This window comes from Lichenostomus cassidix, chromosome 1, assembly GCF_008360975.1.
Source record: "Lichenostomus cassidix isolate B80296 chromosome 1, HeHo_3.0, whole genome shotgun sequence".
In the NCBI taxonomy this organism is placed as follows: domain Eukaryota; kingdom Metazoa; phylum Chordata; class Aves; order Passeriformes; family Meliphagidae; genus Lichenostomus; species Lichenostomus cassidix.
The window spans coordinates 4,109,697-4,128,897 of record NC_139479.1 but is presented as its reverse complement, the minus strand read 5'-3'; the positions used below and the strand labels follow the sequence as shown (position 1 = coordinate 4,128,897).

At 48.5% G+C, this 19,201-nt stretch overlaps 1 protein-coding gene across 2 annotated transcripts in view; it reads left to right on the top strand.

The window, feature by feature from the left end:
• The first annotated feature begins 9,882 nt into the window (after positions 1 to 9,882).
• The window catches only part of C2CD2 (C2 calcium dependent domain containing 2), a 34,861-nt gene continuing 25,542 nt past the window's right edge, over positions 9,883 to 19,201 (top strand). For both annotated transcript variants that reach the window (XM_085041555.1, XM_085041512.1), the window contains exons 1-2: positions 9,883 to 10,303; positions 12,240 to 12,338. In XM_085041555.1, coding sequence (XP_084897681.1) covers positions 10,016 to 10,303; positions 12,240 to 12,338 — 387 coding nt within the window. In that variant the 5' untranslated portion in view covers positions 9,883 to 10,015. The remainder of the gene's footprint in view (positions 10,304 to 12,239; positions 12,339 to 19,201) is intronic.

Sequence of the window (19,201 nt, the reverse complement as noted above, 5' to 3'; positions counted from 1 at the left end):
TCTATCACTGTTAATATACAAACACTAACAGCAATATCCCCAATATTAGACCAACATGGATAATATTTCTGTTTCCAGTCCTGAAATACTCTGGCAATAAAAATTTTCAAGGTGTTGGCTGCAATGAAGCAACACACACAACTTTTATTTCCCCTTCCTTTTATGTGTGTTGAAAGAGTACATTGAAAGTTACTTTCTGCTGACAAAGAATTTGCTTTAAATCGCCTCTGTAGTTTTGACAAACCCTTAACAATTTATTCATGTCTTGTCAGTCCAGGATTTGGGATGGATTCAGCTCTTCAGTGTCATGGAGCCTTGGTTGCAGTTGAGGGCTCAGGCTCTCATCCAGCCATGTGCAGCTCTCCAGTGAAGTCCACTGGTGTTAAAACAACATGCTGGGATTATTGACATGCAGGGATGTTTCTGCTGGAAGGAAGAGACCATGCTGAGGTTTGCAGGCTCTGCAGGCAGGTGGCTGAAGGTAAAAAGGGCAACAAGCCAGAAGAAGAGGTCAGAGAAAGTACAATGACAACAGCTGAAGAATGTAAGATATAGAAGAGAGCACACTGTGGCCCTGCCAAAAACAACAGCAAGAAAAAACCAGCCTCTATTTTATGGTGTCATTTGTGATTAATATGGCTCTTTTTGGTTCCCACTTATTCCTTTCTTCCCTAATGAATGAGGTGTTGCTGGGGTGTGACACCTCTAACCCTTTTTGGCTGACAGAAACTGCATCCATTACTCCTGTCATCCATTAATTTATGCTATAAAGTCTATTAAACATTTTAAGGGAAAAAAACTTCCCAAAATATATTTAATGATATTTCCTCTACAGTCTTACACTGAGGAAAGTTTTGGTGCTCTTGGGACAGGTTTTGAAAACTTCAAATCCTGAGGGCTTCCCCAGGTGTGACAACTACAACTGTGCAATATTTTCTGCTGCTGCTTCTTTACTCATCAATCATCTGAGCAGTCAAATGCCACAAGAAGAAAACTTTGCTTTCTTAGCTCACATTCAGGTTATTTGTTTCAGGAGAAATTTGACAGAGGTATGTAAAGGCATGTAAATGAATTTTTAAATGCATGAGAAAAAAATGTGTAAAAACACCAAATTCTCTAAGTCTGGAGGAGATTCACACATACTGAGATTTGAAATTGGGTATTTTTTACCAAGTATTTAGTGCAAGGCTTAAGAGAGGGAGAATCACATAGAATCTCTGCTTTATGGAGATGATTCCATAATCTATTCTGTGCCTCTAATGCTGTGTACAGGCTTTAGGAGGAGCCAGAAACAAAAGACTGCACCATCACAGCCACCCTCAAAAGCATCACACTGAACGTGAAGCTCTCTCTATATATATGCACAGGTCCTTGGACTTTCTTCTCTGGCCAGCTGAATTGGTGCATTTTCACTGGTCTTCTGGATGATGGCATTTTTCAAAGCCTGTTGATTTCCTACAGGATTCCTTGAAGTGCTGCTGCTCTCAGTCTAAACCGCGAAAATGCCTTTTGCTATTTACCAAGTCGTCCCTTCTTCTTTTTGATGCCCTACATTCCCAAATCCAGCTGTTCCGAGTGAGGAGCACACGAGTGTTAGAAGCGCACATCCCTGGGAAGTCCCCACCTCCCGGGCAGCAGCCGCCTGGCGCTCTCTGGTGGACAGAAAAGAATCGGAGCTAGCAGTGAAAAAAGAAAAAAAAAGGCAGCTTGGCGTGTTTTAGTCTCACAAAACTTAGGGTGTTTCACCGAAGCTTTGGTAAATGTATTTTTGAAGAGCCATCATCACAGAAAAAATAATAGTCCCCAAAATAGTTTTATTTTTTCCATTGCAGTGCTAGATATATTCCAAGCAAAATGTCTCATGTTAGCCTTTGTGCCTTTTGCAAAATTGTGGCCACTCAGGAATAGATTATTTACCAGATATGGAATCACAGGATGGTTTGGGTTGGAAGAGACCTTAAAGCTCATCCCAGTGCCACCCCCTGCCATGGGCAGGGACACCTTCCACTATCCCAGGCTGCTCCAAGCCGCATCCAGCCTAGCCAGGGATCCAGGGGCAGCCACAGCTTCTCTGGGCAGCCTGTGCCAGGGCCTCCCCACCCTTACAGGGAAGAATTGCTTTCTAAAATATAATGTAAACCTACTCTCTTTCAGTTTGAAGCCAGATTTGAAGAAAGGGGAAAATGTGGTCCTACAAGGAAAAGCAAAATTGTGATGACAAAACAATGACACTTACAAATTATGACACTTATAAAATTAGTGGGTGGAATACTGATGGGATGCTATTAATACAAACACCAGGGTGCCATTTTTTGTCTGCTTTCTCGTGTTATTCTTTTTCCTTGTGTTCTGATTTTGGGTTTAAACTACAACCCCATGATAGGCTGTATTTTTGTGCATGAAGTGCTTTAAAAGTGAGTACAAGTATCCCGAGTGAACCAACCTGGGTCAATTCTAATAGAATTGCAACATGGCTCTGCAGCTTTACTTGATATCCAAATACATAATTCAAAACTATGATTGGACAAAATAAAACATTGTGACCCATTTGCTTTGAAACTTAGCCAATTTGTCAACAATTATATTCATGGGGCACGGTTGTTTTTTCCAGACATTTTTAGGACCAGGTCTGTATTTTAATAACAAAGCTAATTTCTGATCTAGTGAAACACTCAGCTCCTGGCAGTGTGTGTTCTTAAGCAATTATGAGATGTAGGCATTTGGGCAAAGAAGAACTAAATGACCTTAAATGAATTGCAGTTTTTCTACTATGAGGTCATGGTGGACACGTTACTTTTTCTTCTACAGAGATTGGTGTTTGGATAGATCAGATATCTCCTGATTTTGCAAATGAACTGAAAATGAGAGCTGGAGATCTAATGATGTCATCACCTCTGAGCTTTTCTTTTCTATGGAGCAAGACCCTCTTAAGAAGAGGATGTTCTGTGGAAGACACAAGTTGGGAGGGTTATTCCAGATCAAGAGCCAGATGTGTTCCAGCCTCCTTGTCCCCATGGCAGCTCCAAGTCATGGAAGCTTGCTTGGTGGCATGTCCTTGGTGCCAGGCTGCTGAGCACCTTCCAAAGAGGCTTCTCTGGGCACCCCAGCTGGCCTTTGCTCCACGTCTTTGCACGTCTGTCACCCTCCTCCTCACACAGCTGGCACAAAGACTCACAAGTGTTGACTCAGAAGGGATGGGATGTGTCACACGGGCTGAGTGTCACCTGGAAAGGGGCTACAGAAAACAGGCTGGAGAGTGTGCATGAGGGCAGGACCAAGGAGGGGACACTTGTTCTGGCTTTGGCTTTGTGCCTCTCCTGGCCCCACAACTGAGCAAACCTGCCACAGTCAGCAGGCAGAAGGACAGGGCTGTGACCTGCCTCAGGAACAGCAGATAAAATTGAGAGAAAGGCTGAAATGCTACATGTGAAAAGGGGAAATGATCCCCTCTTCTGTGAGGAGTAACATGCTGAGGGATCACATTTCAGGCATGAAGATTACCAGGTCTGCGTCTGCCAGCAGAACTGGCAGTGAGGAGTGTGCAGTGGTAGCACCTCGGGCTGAGGCTATAAAATCTCAATGAAGACATGGTTACAGCCACCTCACAGGTAAAGGTGGCATCACACAGAGTCCTGGGATGCTGCAAAAAGCTCTGCTGGCCAAAGTGTAGTTTTGACAAACTAAGCATATTTTACAATGTTACATTCTCCTGACGAGGCACTTCTTTCAAACTTCATGTTAGACTGTATGTATGGCTTCTTATGAACCTCCTCTTCCTTTCATGTGTAGGAGCTCAGAGGAGACTCTGGAGCTCAGAGGCAGAGAATTAGTGGGGAAGGTTAATATTGATTTTATCTCTGTGCATTGTGCATGTTTTCATATTTGTTACTGTAATTGCAGTGACTGAACATACTCCTTTTCTCTTGTAAATTGTTGTGTTCAGAGCTTTAAAAATGAATTTTTAAAAATAATTATAATTAAATTGATTAAATAACTATGAATAACTATAAGCTATGAGACTTATTTCTGTAACATGGGACTTGGGGTAATCTCAGATCCAACACTTTCCAGATGCTAAATCAGAGTGTACACCTTGCCATGTCCCACCCTGTCATACACATTTATCTGTGTCAAGTCTAAGCCACCATTCCACCCACCTGCAGAAAATCTGAAACCTCAAACCCATAGTCAAGGCCCTAAAATTCTGCCCTGATTCTGTCTATGAGGTGAAAAAGAGCATCCAGAGCAGATGCAGAACCCGGCAGCACTAGCTGACAGGTGAGATGTTTCTAGATGCTCATGTGCCTTGGGTAGCTCTACCAGCAAAACATTTTTTAACTACTCTGACATCATTCTAGGTCAAAGAAAGCTCCAGGTTTGCAGTTTTCTTCTTGTCTCTCCAACACGGAGGGAAACAGTTAACAAAATTCATACTTTAAAGAACCAAAACCAGACATGTGAGGTAACCCTGAGGAATGATGCATTTATAACTGCCTTGACCCAAAACCATTGTAAAATCCCCTCTGTATCAATCTCCCTCACTTTACGCTTTTAAAACTTAATTGCAGCCATCACTGAGATAGATATATACTTGCAAATGAAAAAGAAAGCTGGAATTTGGAAAATACAGAAGTTCTTTAATAAAAAAACAGCACATAGCAGAGACTAGGAACAAGTCAGTTCCCACGCTCAAAGTACATGGAGATATGAAAAATTAATGCTTTCATGGCTAAGGTCCTGAATGTTCACAAGGGCTAGTCCGGGTGCATAAGTGCAAAAGAAAGGAAAATATTTGAGTGTTAGGAGTGTTGTCGGTAGGCTAAGGGAAGGAATCCCTGCCCTCTCCTCAGCACTGGGGAGGCCACAGCTGAGGCTGGAGCATCTCTTAGAGAAAGAAAAGCTGAGGGAACTGGGCGGGGAGAGGCTACAGAAGTCTCCGGGGGAAATTGATCAGCATATAGAAATGTCTGAAGGGAGGGTGCCAAGAGGACAGAGCCAGGCTCTTGGCACTGGTGCCCAAGAGACAGAACAAGGCACAAGGGGCAAAAACTGAGACACGGGAGGTTCCCTCTGAGCAGGAGGAAAAACAGCTTTTCACTGGTAGGGTGAGCAAGCACTGGAATGGGTTGCTCAGAGAGGCTGTAGAGCCCAAGGAGATGTTCAAAAGCCATCACTGCGGACGTAGTGCTGCACAAGCGGCTCTGGGTGCCCTGCTCGAGATGGGGCCGGGACAAGGGGCTGGAGCGGGCGATGGCATCCCCTCAGACCCCGGCAGCACCCTTGTGGCAGGAGAGAGCGAGCCGAGCCCCCAGCTCTGTCCCCGGGGTGCCCTTGTGGCAGGAAGGACCGAGCCTCGCCCTCAGCTCTGTCCCCAGGACGCCGCGCAGGCGGCAGGACCCAGCGGGAGACGCCCGGGCGCCATCGCCCTCAGCCCGGAGCCCCTTTCTCCACCCAGCGCGGGGCTCGCCCCTGCCTGCTACAAGCGAATGCCGGGCTCCAGCTGTTGCTCAGCCCTCAACAAGCAATGCCTGCAGGGCAGAGACTCTGTGGCCCTGGGCTTTCTCCTCCACTGGAGGCTGGAAGGACATTCCCCACCGCAGCTGCCCAGGGCGGCCGGACAGCCTGCCCAGAGGCGCTGGGGAGCAGAGGCAAAGGCTGCGGTGCTGCCCTCGGGCCAGCCCTGCTGCCAGTGGGGACGGGCACGGCAAAGCCCCGAGCACAGCCAAGCACTGCTTCTGGAGATGCGGGAGCGGCCGGGCAGGCAGTGCTAATCTGAGGCATTTGAAGGTCTCTGGCGACCTTGATCAATCCGGGGTTCAGGGATTGCTCCGACCCAGCTGCAGCACCTTGGCCCTCGGCCTTGTTGAACCTCGGGAGGTTCTCGTGCTCCCACTTGTCAAGCTTGTCCAGGTCCCTGTGCATGGCCCCATCCTTCCATGGTGTCCCTGCCCTGCTCAGCTTCCCATCCCCTGCAAACGTGCTGAGGGTGAGCTGGATCCACAGTTTGTGGATCCACTGTTTGTGTCACTGGGGAAGCCATTCAAGAGCCCTGGGGCCAAGGCAGAGCCCTGAGGGACATCCTTCATTCCCAGCCTGCAGCTGGACATGGAGCCACTGCCCACAGCTCCCTGGCTGTGTCCATCTGGCCAATGCCTTGTGCCCCGAATAGCTCACCTTCCAAAGCCAGGGCTCTGCAGTGGTGGGGCTCAGGCTGTTGTGTGGGATTGTGCCCAAAGCCTCTCAGGGCTGTGGCACAGCAGGGGCTGCAAGTGCCCAAGTCTGGGTCAGCTCCATGCCACTTCCAGTGGGGTCAGCTCTTGGAGGGGTGCCAGGTGTGGCCCTTTGTGACACCACAGGCACGTGGCATCAGGACCCTGGGTGATGTGGGACATCATGGTGCCCAGAGGCCTTTGTGACATGGCAGAGCCCCTGCTCAAGGGCTTTATGAGGGGAGCAGAGCCCTGGGGTGCTCAGTCCCAGGAGAACCACTCACTCCTGAGGAAGCAGCTCCCGGGATCCCTGTGCACTGGAGCAAAACAGAGATGGAAGAGGACAAAGTGAACCCCAACTCCCAGCCACCCAGCCCCTTGCCCAGCTGGCCAAAAGACCAGGCCTTCAGTGGGCACTTGGTGGGGGCAGTGGGTGGCTCAGTCCTGTCCCTGTCACAGAATGAGAAAGAAGAGTGGGAATTGGATGTGGATCATGAGCGTTCCTCGTGGGGAGATGCTTGGAGCAACCAAGAGGTCTCCGACTGGGAAGAATCTCTTGAGCGAGAGCTCTCCCAAGGAGATGTCAATAGCCCTGAAGAACTCTCCAACTGGGATGAGTGCACCAAGCAAGAGCTGTCCCAGGGAGAAGCCTTTAGCTACCAAGAATTCTCTGACTGGGAAGAATGCATGGAACAAGGGCTGTCCCAAGGAAAAGCTGGTAGATCCCCAAAACTGTCTGACTGGGACGACTCCATTGGCCAAGAGCTTTCCAAAGAGGAAGACTCTGTTGGCCAAGAGTTGTCCCAAGGCAGTGGTTGCAGACCCTCTGTGCAGCCCAGTCAGGCACATTATAGTGACAAAGAGCTCATGCAGGGCAGTTGGGAACACGTGAGCTCCCACAGCATTGGGGTGAAGCCCTTGCTGCCAGAGGAGGACGTGTGGGACAAACTGAGCTGCTTAGGGCTCAGTGAAGAAGAAGAAGAAGACACAGAGCAAAGACTGGGAGCTTTTGCAGAAGAAAGGCTCCCTGTGCCTGTTCCTCGGGAGGCCTGGGTTGAGCACAGGGCTTCTCCCACCTTCGAGGAGCAGGTGCCAGAGGCAGGCAAACAGAGCCTGGTGCCTGCCTGGCTCAGCAGCTTTTCATGCTTTTCCCAGCAGGGAGTCCAGGTCCTCAGGCAGTGGCCAGCTGCCCCTAAGAAACGTCCATCCTGCGTCAGGCGGGTGCTGCGGGCGCTGAGCTGCCTGATCTGCTGCCCCTGCCTGAGGGCATGGCTGGAGCTGTAGTGCCCACTGCCAGGTGCCACTGGCCCAGAGCCTGCCTGGCGTCCTGAGGGAGCCACATGGGCTGGGCTGCCTTTGGCTGCAGGTGTCCATCCAGGCTCTGCAATCCCTGGCTGCTTTGCACCATCCCAAGGGCATCTCCCCAAGGCCAAAACTCTAGCCAGCCTCAAAGCAGCCACGGGGGACAGCTGGTGCCAAGTGGTTCAGGGGTGAATCCCAGGGAATCATCAAGGTGGGAAGAGACCATGATGATCATGCAGTCCCACTGGCACCCTGGCACCACCATCATCACCCAAAGACTATGTCCCCAAGTGCAACAGCTGAATGACTCTCCAACAATTCCAGAGGCAGCAACTCCACCACCTCCCTGGGCAACTTCTCCCTATACCTGACCACTGTGTGAGGGAAAACTTATTTCTAATATTTAATCTGAACCTCCCCTGGTGGAATGGAAGGCCATTTTCTCTCATCCTGAAAGGATCACTTGCTGGTCCTTCAGGATTGTATCCATGAGGAATGGGCACAAATGGGAGGAGTTGCTCCAGGAACATCACTGCAGGACTGTGACACAAATGATTCTTCCAAAACAGTGAAGGTTGGCTTTAAGAAACAGTTGTAGTAAGAAAAAATAGCCACAACCCCCCCAAGCCTCCACACCCCCTCCCCCCAAAAAAAAAAGGATTAGGAATAGGAATAAGAATCATAAGATGATGAAGAAATAGTATTAAATAATAAGAAGAAAAAGCATAAAAATAAGAAGTAGAAAAAGAATAAGAAGAACAAGGAGATAAACAAGAAGAAATAGTAGTAGTAGCAGTAAATAAGAATAAGAATAAAAATAAGAAGAATAAAATGATGAAGAGGAAGAAATAGTAGTAAGAAATAGTAATAATAACAAGTAAAAGAAGAAGAATGATAAGTGGAATAAGAGTTACAAGAAGAACAAGAACAATTAATAATAGGAAAAGCTATAAGAAGAAGACTAAGATGAAAAATAGTAGTAGTAGTAAAGAAGAAGAAAATTAAGAAGATGAAATAGTTATAGTAGTAAATAATAATCGCAAATTAAAATACACATCCGCACATCTTCGAGAATCACAGAATGAAGGGAAGGACCTCAAAGGTCATCTTGCTCCCACTGATCATCTTCTCCTCTCTCTCTTTCTGAGACCTCTTTCCTAGTTCTTTCTACCTCTCCACCTCCCCTTTCTTGTTAAATAAAATCCATGTTAAATGAAATCCACATGCTGTCATCATATGGTCTCCTTTGCACCTTCGTTGGGGCAGAGGCATCTCTCCCTCATGGGATCCAAACACCTGGGCAGAGGTGGCAGAGGTCCCTTCCAGCATTCCACGATTCTGTCAGCTGCTCGCTTCCCTTCTTGCCTCTGCTTGGAGCTGGGAATGTGCTTGGAAATGTGCAGCAAAGAAGCCTTTGCTGTCTGCTCTCCTGGGAGCCCCCAGGGCTTGGGGACCTTGTCAGCTGCACTTGCACAGCTCCCTTGTGAGGCACGGCAGAGCCAGCGCCCCGGGAGCCTCGGGAATTGCCCTGTGTGATCCATGGCACACAGTGCAAGGGTCTGGAATTCAGTCTGCAGCTAGGAAAAGCTCTTCCTACCCTTTAAGGCAAAGCTCTGAAGGGGCCGAAAGCTAAGCAGAACAAGATCTTAAAACGACATTTCACGACCAGCCTTCATAATTTAATCAAGGGTTGTTTTAGCACGTGGATTGGGAAAAAAATCTGGGAGGGTCTTTGGCTGGGAGATGCCAGGGGTAAAGACAGACACTAGGAAAGAAAAAGAGAGGGCACCCGCCCCATAGTCACACCGAGCCCCTCTATCCCCGGGCAACTGGGTGCCCCCTCCGTGCTCCCATGCCCTCCGAGGCACCGGACATCACTCTGTCCCTCTATCCCCGGGCACCAGGCGCCCATCCCGAGTCGTTTTACCCCGAGGGCACCGAGAGCCCACCCTGAACTCCTCTGCCTTCAGGCGCACAAGGAGCTCACCCGGGCCCCATTACCCTCTCTACCAAAGGGTACCAGGTGTCCATCCCGAGCCTCTCTATCCTCTTTACCCCAGGGTATCAGGAGCCCACCATGAGCTTGTCTTATCCCCAGGGGCACCAGATGCTCATCACAAGCCCCTCTAACCCCGGGGGCACCAGGTGCTCACCTCAAGCCCCTCTACACCCTTCTGCCCCCGGGGCACCAGGCGCCCGTCACCCCCACGCTGCGGGACACCGCTGGCCGAGCCAGCCCGGCAGCAGCCCCTACGCCGGCAGCGCTGGGCAGGAGCCAGAGCCGGCGCCGGGGCCGTGCCTGTGGCCGGGGCCGGGCCCCCCCTCCACCGCCCCGGGGCGGGGACTGCGCCGTGGGCGGGCGGGGCAGCGCGGCGTCCCAGGGCAGCGCCGGTCCCTGCGCCGGCGCCCGCGGGTCGAGCCAGCGCTGCGCGGGGCTGCGGCCGCCGCTCCCCGCCGGGCGCGCCTTGGAGGGGTCCGGAGTCGCGGCCCCATTATGGTCAGCCATGGCGTGGCTGCCGGGCGGGCTGGCCGAGCTGCGCTGGGGCGCGCTGGTCGCCCTCTTCGTGGCGGCGCTGGCCACGCTGGCCGTGTACCTGGTGCAGTACGCGCTGCTGGCGCTGCGGAGGGGCCGCCCACCGCCGCCGCCTGCCCCCGCTGCCCCGGCGCGGCGGGACGAGCTGCTGGAGGAGGGCGGCTCGGTGCTGGCCTGGGCGCTGTCGCGGGGCAGCTGGAGGCGGCAGTGGCGGCGGGCCTGGGTGGCGGCACTCCGAGCCGAGGCGGCGGAGCGGGCGGTGAGTGCCGGGATGCAGGTGATGGATGGGCGGCGGGAGCGAGGGAGGGAAGGAACGGGGAATACCCGCCGGCATGGGGCCGGCGCCTCCCGGCCGTGGGGCATCGGTGCGGGACGTGGCTCCGGGCGCTCCCCGCCGCGAGCAGCGGCTGTAGGAATGCTGCGACTTGCTGCGGGGATATAGCGGGTGTGTTCCTGCCCCTCCGTGTGTGTGTATGTGTGTTTGTATATCTACACGTGTGTGTTTGGCGGCTGCTTGGCAGGGGTTTGCAGGAAGGAGCTGGCCGGAGGCACGGAGTGGGCGCACGCGTGGGAGCAGGGAAGGATGGGGAGGAAGGAAAGCCCCGACCCCCGCAGCCCCTGGCAGGGGTTCGCTCCGCCGATAACATTGTTCGGGCGTGGGGAGGAGGAAACAATGGAAACTTCCTGGCCTGGGCCTGCGGCCCGTCCTTCGGCAAATAATTCCCAGAGCTGGGCTTCCCCCGTGATGCCTCAGGCCCTGCTGAACCCGCGTGTAACTCCAAGGGCTGGTGTCCTCCGAACCCGCTGGATGGTGGGTGGGATGCTCAGGGTTTGGTCAGTTTGCCTGTAACCTGGGGCAGGGAGGATGCACGAAACGTGGCATTCCTTCCCATCCCAACCTGCCCTTCCTGAAAAAGGCACAGTGTGGCATCCTGCTGGTTGATGTGTAACGGTATGCCTGGGTCTAAGAGGTGAGGAGGTTAGGTGAGGCTGTGGCAAGCTGATTTCCTTGTCCTGAGGACTAAACCCGTGTTGTGTCAGTGCAAAATTCTGTGGATGAACTGTCTAGGAAGTGGCGTGTCTCCAGGTCTCTGAATTTGCGTGCAGCCCTCTCCCTAGGGGAGACCTCTTAGACTAGGAGGTTCCTTCTTACGTGTCAGGGAGCAGGCTGGGGAAGAAGGAAGAGTGTGGCAACATGTGTGGGTGAAAGATAAGAAATAAAAATTAACACTTTGCAAATATCATTGTAAGTTGGGCAGCGGAAAGAAAATATTTCATCCGCCCTTTCAAATTGCACAGTGCAGTTGAGAAAAGACTGGGTTGTGTTAAGAAATGAAGGTTTGCCCTTTACTTTTGAGCACAGGTGCTGGGAAATGAAAGTAACCAGACACAAGTGGCAGCTTCCCGTCCCTGAGCAGAGGGCAAAGCCCCTTGGACAGGGACACACACACACCCTCCCTGCCTGGGTGAGCAGCTGGAGCCAGGAGTTCAGCGCCTGGCACTGCGGCGTGGCGTTGCTCCCGCTGTCAGCCTCCCCAGACAATGTCAGCAGCACGAAGCTAATGAAATTCCTGCCTGCAAAACAACCTCGGGTGATGAGGGAAGCGAGGCTGAGTGCTCTGTTTGGGTAGCAGGTGGAGAATGCAGTGCTGGTGCTTCTGCAAGTATGACCTCAGTGCCCAAAGGCTGCCTTCTCTTTGCTGTCTGTGTGAAGACTGAGTGGCTGTCATCACTGTCTGCCGACACTGATGAGGAGGGCTGGGCAGGGGAAGGCTTCTTTCCTCACCTCTGCAAGATGATATTTGGGATTTCTTAGTTTTGGCATAGCCTACTGCAGCTGTATTCCTAGGCCAAACCAAACAGGCCTATTCAAACTACAGCACTGATAAATCTTTGCTGAAGAACAGCATTTTCACTGAACCCTGTTGCTGTTCACAGACGTGGCTCTGCACTGTGTACCTTGATATTCTACTACAGGGCAAGATGAGTTATGATTAGGCCCATAGTTATGTCCTGAGTATATGTTTTCAGGCTCTACCCTGTATTATGTAGTGAGGTGTCATGCAATTAATACATGGAAGTTTTGACATACGTTTCCAATTCCAGGAACTTGACTGGCAGTGTGTTTTTATCACTTGTTTTCAAGTGATGGCTTCATCACCTAATGATGCTTCTTTTTTTTTCTTCTTATTTAGGATTCTCAGTTGCTCACATTTGAGGAAGATGACCCAGCAGAACCACTTGAGCTAGCAGTTAAAGAAGTTACTAGTGTTGTAAAGTCAGCTGAAGAGAAGGTAAACTTTGGATTTGTTGCCTTTCAGTGTACTTTGGGTCAGGAAACGTTTTATTAGTATCAGTGGAAGTTTTATTTGTCAATAGATCTGTACCCTTGACCTGTGTTTGTCAAGGCAGGTAAGAGGCTGCCTCTCTAATGGACCTGTGCAAACTCTCTGCATTGATTCACTTCTTTTGCAAGTCATGAGCATAATGTGCTCCAGGGCTTCCACCAAATGCACAATAACCACGATTATGCCAAGTTTATAGCTACACCCTCAATGAGCTCATGGAGAAGCCCTGTCCCCCACCTCCACAGTCCTGATGATGCTTCCCCATCTATTGCTGAAGTGTGTGGTGGGGATTTCACAGAGAAGAAAGGAATTTCTGTTCTGGGACAGGCAAACATCTTTGTCTGCCTCTTGCTGTTTTTGTGGCTGATGACAGGTTTGCTTCCTAAGTGGGAGCTGAGTAAGGATCAGTGGAGCAAGTGCAGAGTCCTGAGGGTGAAGTGTTGACTCTGCTGAAGCCTGTATTCAGTGAGGAGCAAGTGATTTCTTTCCTCCTCTCCCACTGCACATACTGCAAGGTGGTTCAGTGGATATGAAATTAAAATAAGGCGGAATGTAGCTCTTGGAAGAGTAAAATGCATTAAAAGGGGAAAAAAATCTGTATATGTTTATTAGCAGTGATAGCTGCTGCATTTTTGTCCTAGTGACTGTAAGTACTAGTTACATTTGGACTGGTGCTCAGCTTTAGGCACCTGCATCAAATTACCCTAGTGCTTTGCTTTTCGTTTTGCTTTGTTATTTTGCTTTGCTCATCTGATTTAGATGCTAAGCAGCTCTACTATGATTCCTTTGCAAACTATGCATGCTTATCTGCCTGATACACAACTTAGAGGCACACCCTGGCTGGTGGCAGCTGGGGATTGTTAACATGTGAAGCTGTTTGTGTACTTATTTTCTCTCTCTTTTTTTTTTTTTTTTTTAATTTCAGTACTGAAATTAAATTTCAGTACCACTGCCCCGGCAGTGGGGCTGGAGAGACTGGGCTTGGTAGGGCTGTAGGGTTGGCACAAGTATTACTCTGTGCTGCTGGAAGATACCACGATGGGAAATTGTAAGGAGAGGGCACTGCTAGGTCTGAAAGTGATGTGCTGTGTCATGTGTGAAGCCAGGACCTGAGGGAGAGCTGCTGCAAGTAAAAGCTGGCAAATAACAGCACAAAAAACTGATGGCTTGCAGTGCAGTGTCTAAAACGTTGCTGGAAAGGATAGGCAGGGCTGGCTTGAGCCATTTCAGCATCTTAATCAAGCTGTTGCACTACAGACAGAAATCTAACATGGTTTCAAAACAGCTTAAACCAGTAGAAGGACATTTTAAAATGTATTGGAATAAAACAGGTTTCCTTTTGTACACTTCTTGGGAAGTGTTTGGGTTCTTCTAAACTGTGCTAAAACCCATTTCCATAGTCTTGTGCACAGCTGCTGGAAAACACTCTCTGAATCATTCTTACTCCTTCAGTTAAGGTACAACCTGAATAGTTATTTGAATTAGAGGGTATAATAACCTTAGAGTGGCAGTCTGGTAGCTACTTTTCCTTCTTCTTTAAATGCATACCTTTCTCTAAACACCTCAGGAGTTTTCTTATATGATAATTATCTCTTTCATATTCCTCAGGTAATACCAAGGGTCCCAAGCTGGTGTTTGTTTTTTCTGGGGGAGGGTTGGTGTTTTCTTTTCCTCCTTGCTCTTCAAACTCTTAATGTTTGCATGTGAAATTGAAATCTCTCTCTGCAGCTTGCCCAAACTCAAACTTCTGGCAAAAATTGGTGTGTGCTCCACAGTGCAGTGCTGCAGACATGGTTGGAATGCTGCTGCTCCTCAGTTTGGCCAAAGCTGTGATGATAGGAACAGAGCTGCTCTGTGGCTGAAGGTTACACCACACTGCTCCTTGATAAAGCCTCTATTTATGTGTTGCCTTCACTCCAATTTTGGGCCAGAGCCTAAATATATAGAATGAAATGGCCTGTTTTCATTGTGTGGTGTTGGTTGTTTTGTTTAATAAAGTAAACATCAGAAATATTCTTAGTCTTAGCTTTTTCTGCCAGCCTTTGCATTAGTGCAGTCTATTTCCAGAGAACTTGAACTTCACAACAGAAGCAGCAACAAAAAAGGCAACAGAAAAGAGGATTCTCTTGCTGGGAACTTGGCACAGAGGGTTTGGATGGAGCATGCTATGACAGAAGTCTCCCTTCTTTTTCTACTTCATACTTAAATGGAAAGGGATAAAATTCCTTCAGTCATTCCTTTAATGTCACTTCTGCACTCCTAACTGGGGTCATTCCTAGTTACGTACGTGTGTTTATTTCTGATTATTTTTGGTGGGGTGAACTGCCCAGACCACGCTGTACAGTTCCTGTTGTCTTTTAACTCCCTGTTTTGTTTCAAAAGCCATCCCAGAGCTTTGCTGCGTTTTTTGGGTTTTTTGCTGGGTTCAATGACAGGGGTTTTTTTACAAGCCTAGATGGAATTATGACCCATGAAGATTCTTCCTTGGCTTTTTTTAGTTTCTGCACTAATACAATCCTTTATCCTTAATGTGTTTACTCTTCTTCCATGGCGCTTGCCGTCAGTAAATGTATTATGAAAGGATTATATTTCTTTTGCTTAGCTTGCCTCCATAAGTTGTTCCTTAAGTCTGCTTTCACAATGCTGTCCTGGCTCCTGAGTCTCTCTCCTATGCACCCATTCTCAGCAGCAGCTCCAATTAAATCCATGGGACATACAGCCCTACAGGTGAGACCTCACCAAACAAGGAGGCAGCTTCTTTTTGTCTCTGAAAGTACTTCCTTGAGGGGTTTTAGGCTTCAGTCTGCCTCTCCTGTGGCTGCTTCATGCTGTGAGTGCCTTGTTGCATCAAGGTTTCTCTCCCTGAGGTGTTCTCCCGGTGATAAGCTGTCCTTTGTGTGAGCAGCAGTTGTTAATTCTTACACACACACACACACACACACAACGTATTTTGTGTTGCATTCCTCTCCTACATTTCAAGGTCTTTCAGCTTTCCTGTGTGATGACCTAATCTTCCTTTATGTTGCTGCTTCCCAGTTTGTTTTCCTGAGCATCACATTTTCTTTCAGGTTTATCCTGAGATATTTTGGACTTTACCGTGCAATAGGTTTGGTGCCTGAAAGACTCTTTCATAACCTGTTTCCAGCTTTCACCTCCCTGTACTCTACCCTACTGTACTGTCCTCTCCCTTTCAAACATCCCAGTCCACCTTAATGGGGGAATGATGGAGTAAAGCTTAATTATTAGTGAGGTGAGCCTACAGAGTTAAACAAGACAACATTATGATCTAACCTTCAGAACTGAGTGCCTTGTTAGAGGAAGCCATTGGGGTGGGGGTTTGTTTGCTTCACTGGACATGATCCTGGCTTTGGCACTGCCTGTCTTCCAGCTGCTACTACAGATGTGTGTGAGCCTCCTATAGGCTTGTGCCACGTCTGCCAGCTTGGCACAGGGATCAGGGAAGCCTTAGCACCCTGATACAGGGGAATTGTGTCTCTGCAGTGAATCGCTCTCCAAGCTACTGCAGCACTAACTGGCAAACCTCTCCTGCGGTTCTCTGTCTCCTCTTGGTCTCTGTGTCTTCAGCTGTGCTGTGTTTCTCAGATGCTTTGTAAAGACTTGCACAACAGTGAGGCCAAACTAGCAAGTCAAGTTCTGGTATTGATTTATTTTCCCCCTTCTGAAATAAAAGTACTGCTTCCTGTCCTTGCACCCTTTGATATTCACTGAACTTGTTAGGTGGATTGAAAATTCTTCCTGTCATGTCTCCTTGCACTCTCTGCTTGTTTGTTTAATCCTCTCCCCCCTTTTTTCCCCACCTATTTGAATTTGAATGTGTTGGTCTCAAAGGAGTGGATAAATTCACACGTTCTATCAACTTCTGCTTTGTTTCTGTTGCTGACATTGAAGCTCTCTCCTGCACTGAGTCCATCCCTCACCCTGCCTTCACTGTGGTGTTTACCACCATTTGGAAGAGTGGTCTGAGGTTTTCACCGTATTTACAGGCAAATTTACTTGATATTGGCTCCTAAAAATCTATGCCTACCTGGGCCTGGGGTAGACATTGCATTTGTCATCTCCCCTTCATTTGCTTTGGTCACTTGGTCTGTTGTTTGGGTGAAGAGGGGGTGGAGAAGAAGCTGGAGAAACCCCCTCAAGAAAATAAGGAATTGGCTCTGGTAACCAAGAAGATCATGTAATTCTTCTGAACAGCTGAGTGTTAATAACTGTCAAAAGGCAGAAGTTTTGACTTGAAAAATTTTCTTGTGGTGAGATTTTAAGCTGAGCACACAAACTGTCTGTGTGGCATTGACAAGATAAGTTTTCCATGCCAAAAAAAGACCTTTCTTATAGTAGTACTCTGGGGAAAAATATGGAAAATTGTGAGGGTGCTAAATCTTACAGTGAGATCAAGGCAACTTGCAGTGTGTGGCTGCCTTATGGGGAATTCTAATTTTCTTGTGAACATGTTAAATATTTGTATTACTTACATACTACTGGGTAACCTCAAGTAACCTGCTCTTTCTGGAAGTAAATACCAAATGCAGTAAAACTAATTTCCTTCCAGCAAACAAACAGAAAAAGGCAGTCAAGGCCTGTACTGCTGAGGGTTTTACACACACATGTGGTGTGGTCAGGGCCTGGGGAAGGTGAAGAAAATCTTCCCCATCAGGGCTGTCAGAACTTCCCCCTGAAGTCACAGCTCTTCAGCTCAGGGAGGGAACCTGCTGCTGCACTTGGGGAGGGAAGAATAAAGAGAAGGGAATGTGTAATGCACAAATTAATGGGGTGCCAGTGCCAAAACTGAAACCTCAAGGCAAGAGGACGCCGCGTGTGAGGAGCAGAGGCACCACGGTGCTTCTTGAGATGCAGCTTCTGCTGCTACTTCAGGAAGGAAAAACCTGAAATTTTGCAGCTCTGTACAGAGGAAAAAGGGGAAAAGTTGCAAAGGGAAAAGGTCTGGATATAGAGAGGGAGGACAGAGCAGGGGAAAGGTTTTAATAGCTTTGAGTACACAAGTTTGGATGCTTGACTTTCTAGAAAAATAGTCTTGCTCAAAGTGCAGTGATTTTTCAGTCTCCTTTGTTCCTGCAGTTGTTTATCTGGAAGAGAATTGTTTTTAGGATAATTGTACTCACAATTTTAGACACATGTAGGCAAGCTATATTACAGTATCTGCAGCTCAGTGGAGCTGAGTGCCACTGTTGGGAATATGGGGGAACTGAGCCCAGCCAGGTCAGGGAGTTTTGGCCACTGCAGCTCACACTCACCCAATTGTGGGCTGCAGTGGTCAGGGATGAAGAGCAGAGGCTGGAAACAGCAGGAATAACCCTGGAATTGGGGTGATGAAGTGCCAGCTGTGTGTGGGGAGAGATGGCAGAGGACTGAGGAGGAGTAGGGACACACAGATAGCTGAGGAAAGGATGGGAGCCCCTTCCTGAGACATCCCCAAAGCACACAGAGAGAGGGGTGTTTGTGCCAGGGGAGGTGCTGGAGGGAGAAAATACTTTGGTCCTGGTTTCTTTGTGCTACTACTTTACCTCACCCTCTTTCTGGTAATTTAGGAGTTCTGTCTTGCCTAGATTTAGGATCACAAAAAAGGGCTGGGGGGTGACCCCTCTGGGAGTCCAGAGTTAGCTGGTCCCAGCTGCTGTGCAGGGCTTGACTTTTGTCAATTTGTTATAAATTAACAATTTGTTATAAAAGTGACAGATCATTCTAGACTCTAAAACACAAAAGTGTTGATGCTGGAGATGTCTGTGGTAAGGGGGGTGGGAGAGAGAATGAGGAACATAAATGAAATTGAAGGGGAACTCTCTTTGCATCAGTCCAGGCTCCTCTTGTTTTCTTGGGGACACCTATCCTTCCTCTTTCTCAACCTGCCAGTCAGAAAGGGGTGCTTTGCCTGGCCCTCCCTTCTCCAGGTTTTCATCCATGCAGAGAAAACAAATTTGAGGAAGCAGATTGGAAAGAGGCAGGGAGGAGAGGAGTGGAGCATGGGAAGCTTCAGTATTTTTCTTTGTGTGACTGTCATGGGGGAAATGGCCTACATATTTCTGCTCTGGTCCATCAGAATCACCTGCTACACTTCTAAAGGAATGTCACTCAGCAAGCGAAGCAGCACTTGCAGTCTCTTTAATCACCTTCTCACCACTTGTGGCAGCATCTCAGATGAAAACAAAGCTGCTTTCTCTTCAAACTCTAGCCCAGAATTCTGCTTTCTCTCAGTATTCTGACTCCATCATCCATCCTGCTCTGAGAACAAAGGGATTCACCTGACATAAAGACATATTATTTTCCATTTACAAACATGGAACCACTCCTTTTGATGACTGGATTAAAAATTGACAGGTGTCTGTACCTGAATACAACAGTTATTTTAGTAAAAGTGAGGGCAGAAGGGGAGTAGGGCTTAGTGGATGACGTTGGCAGAAAATAAATTAATCAAGGAGACTAAAAGTTCAAACTCCACTGGTCTGGGCTTTGAAATTAAAGGTAAAAATATATATGAAAAACCAATTTAGCATCTCATGACAAAATGTAGAGAGAAGAATGAAAGTGCCACCACCTGCAGTGTCTGTTTTTGTTCTTTACTTGGAATTAAACACTATTAAGAAACAAGTGGCACATTAATTCATCTACTGACTCTCTGGCCACACTTTATTTTTTTTTAAAAACATTAATCAACCACATACCTGGCAATCTTGGCTCCTGGACATCCAGAAATTCCAGATGAATGGCTCTGCATCATATGTGCAGCAAGTCCAACTTGTTCTGAATGCACTGAACTTCCTATGGATGTGTAAGGA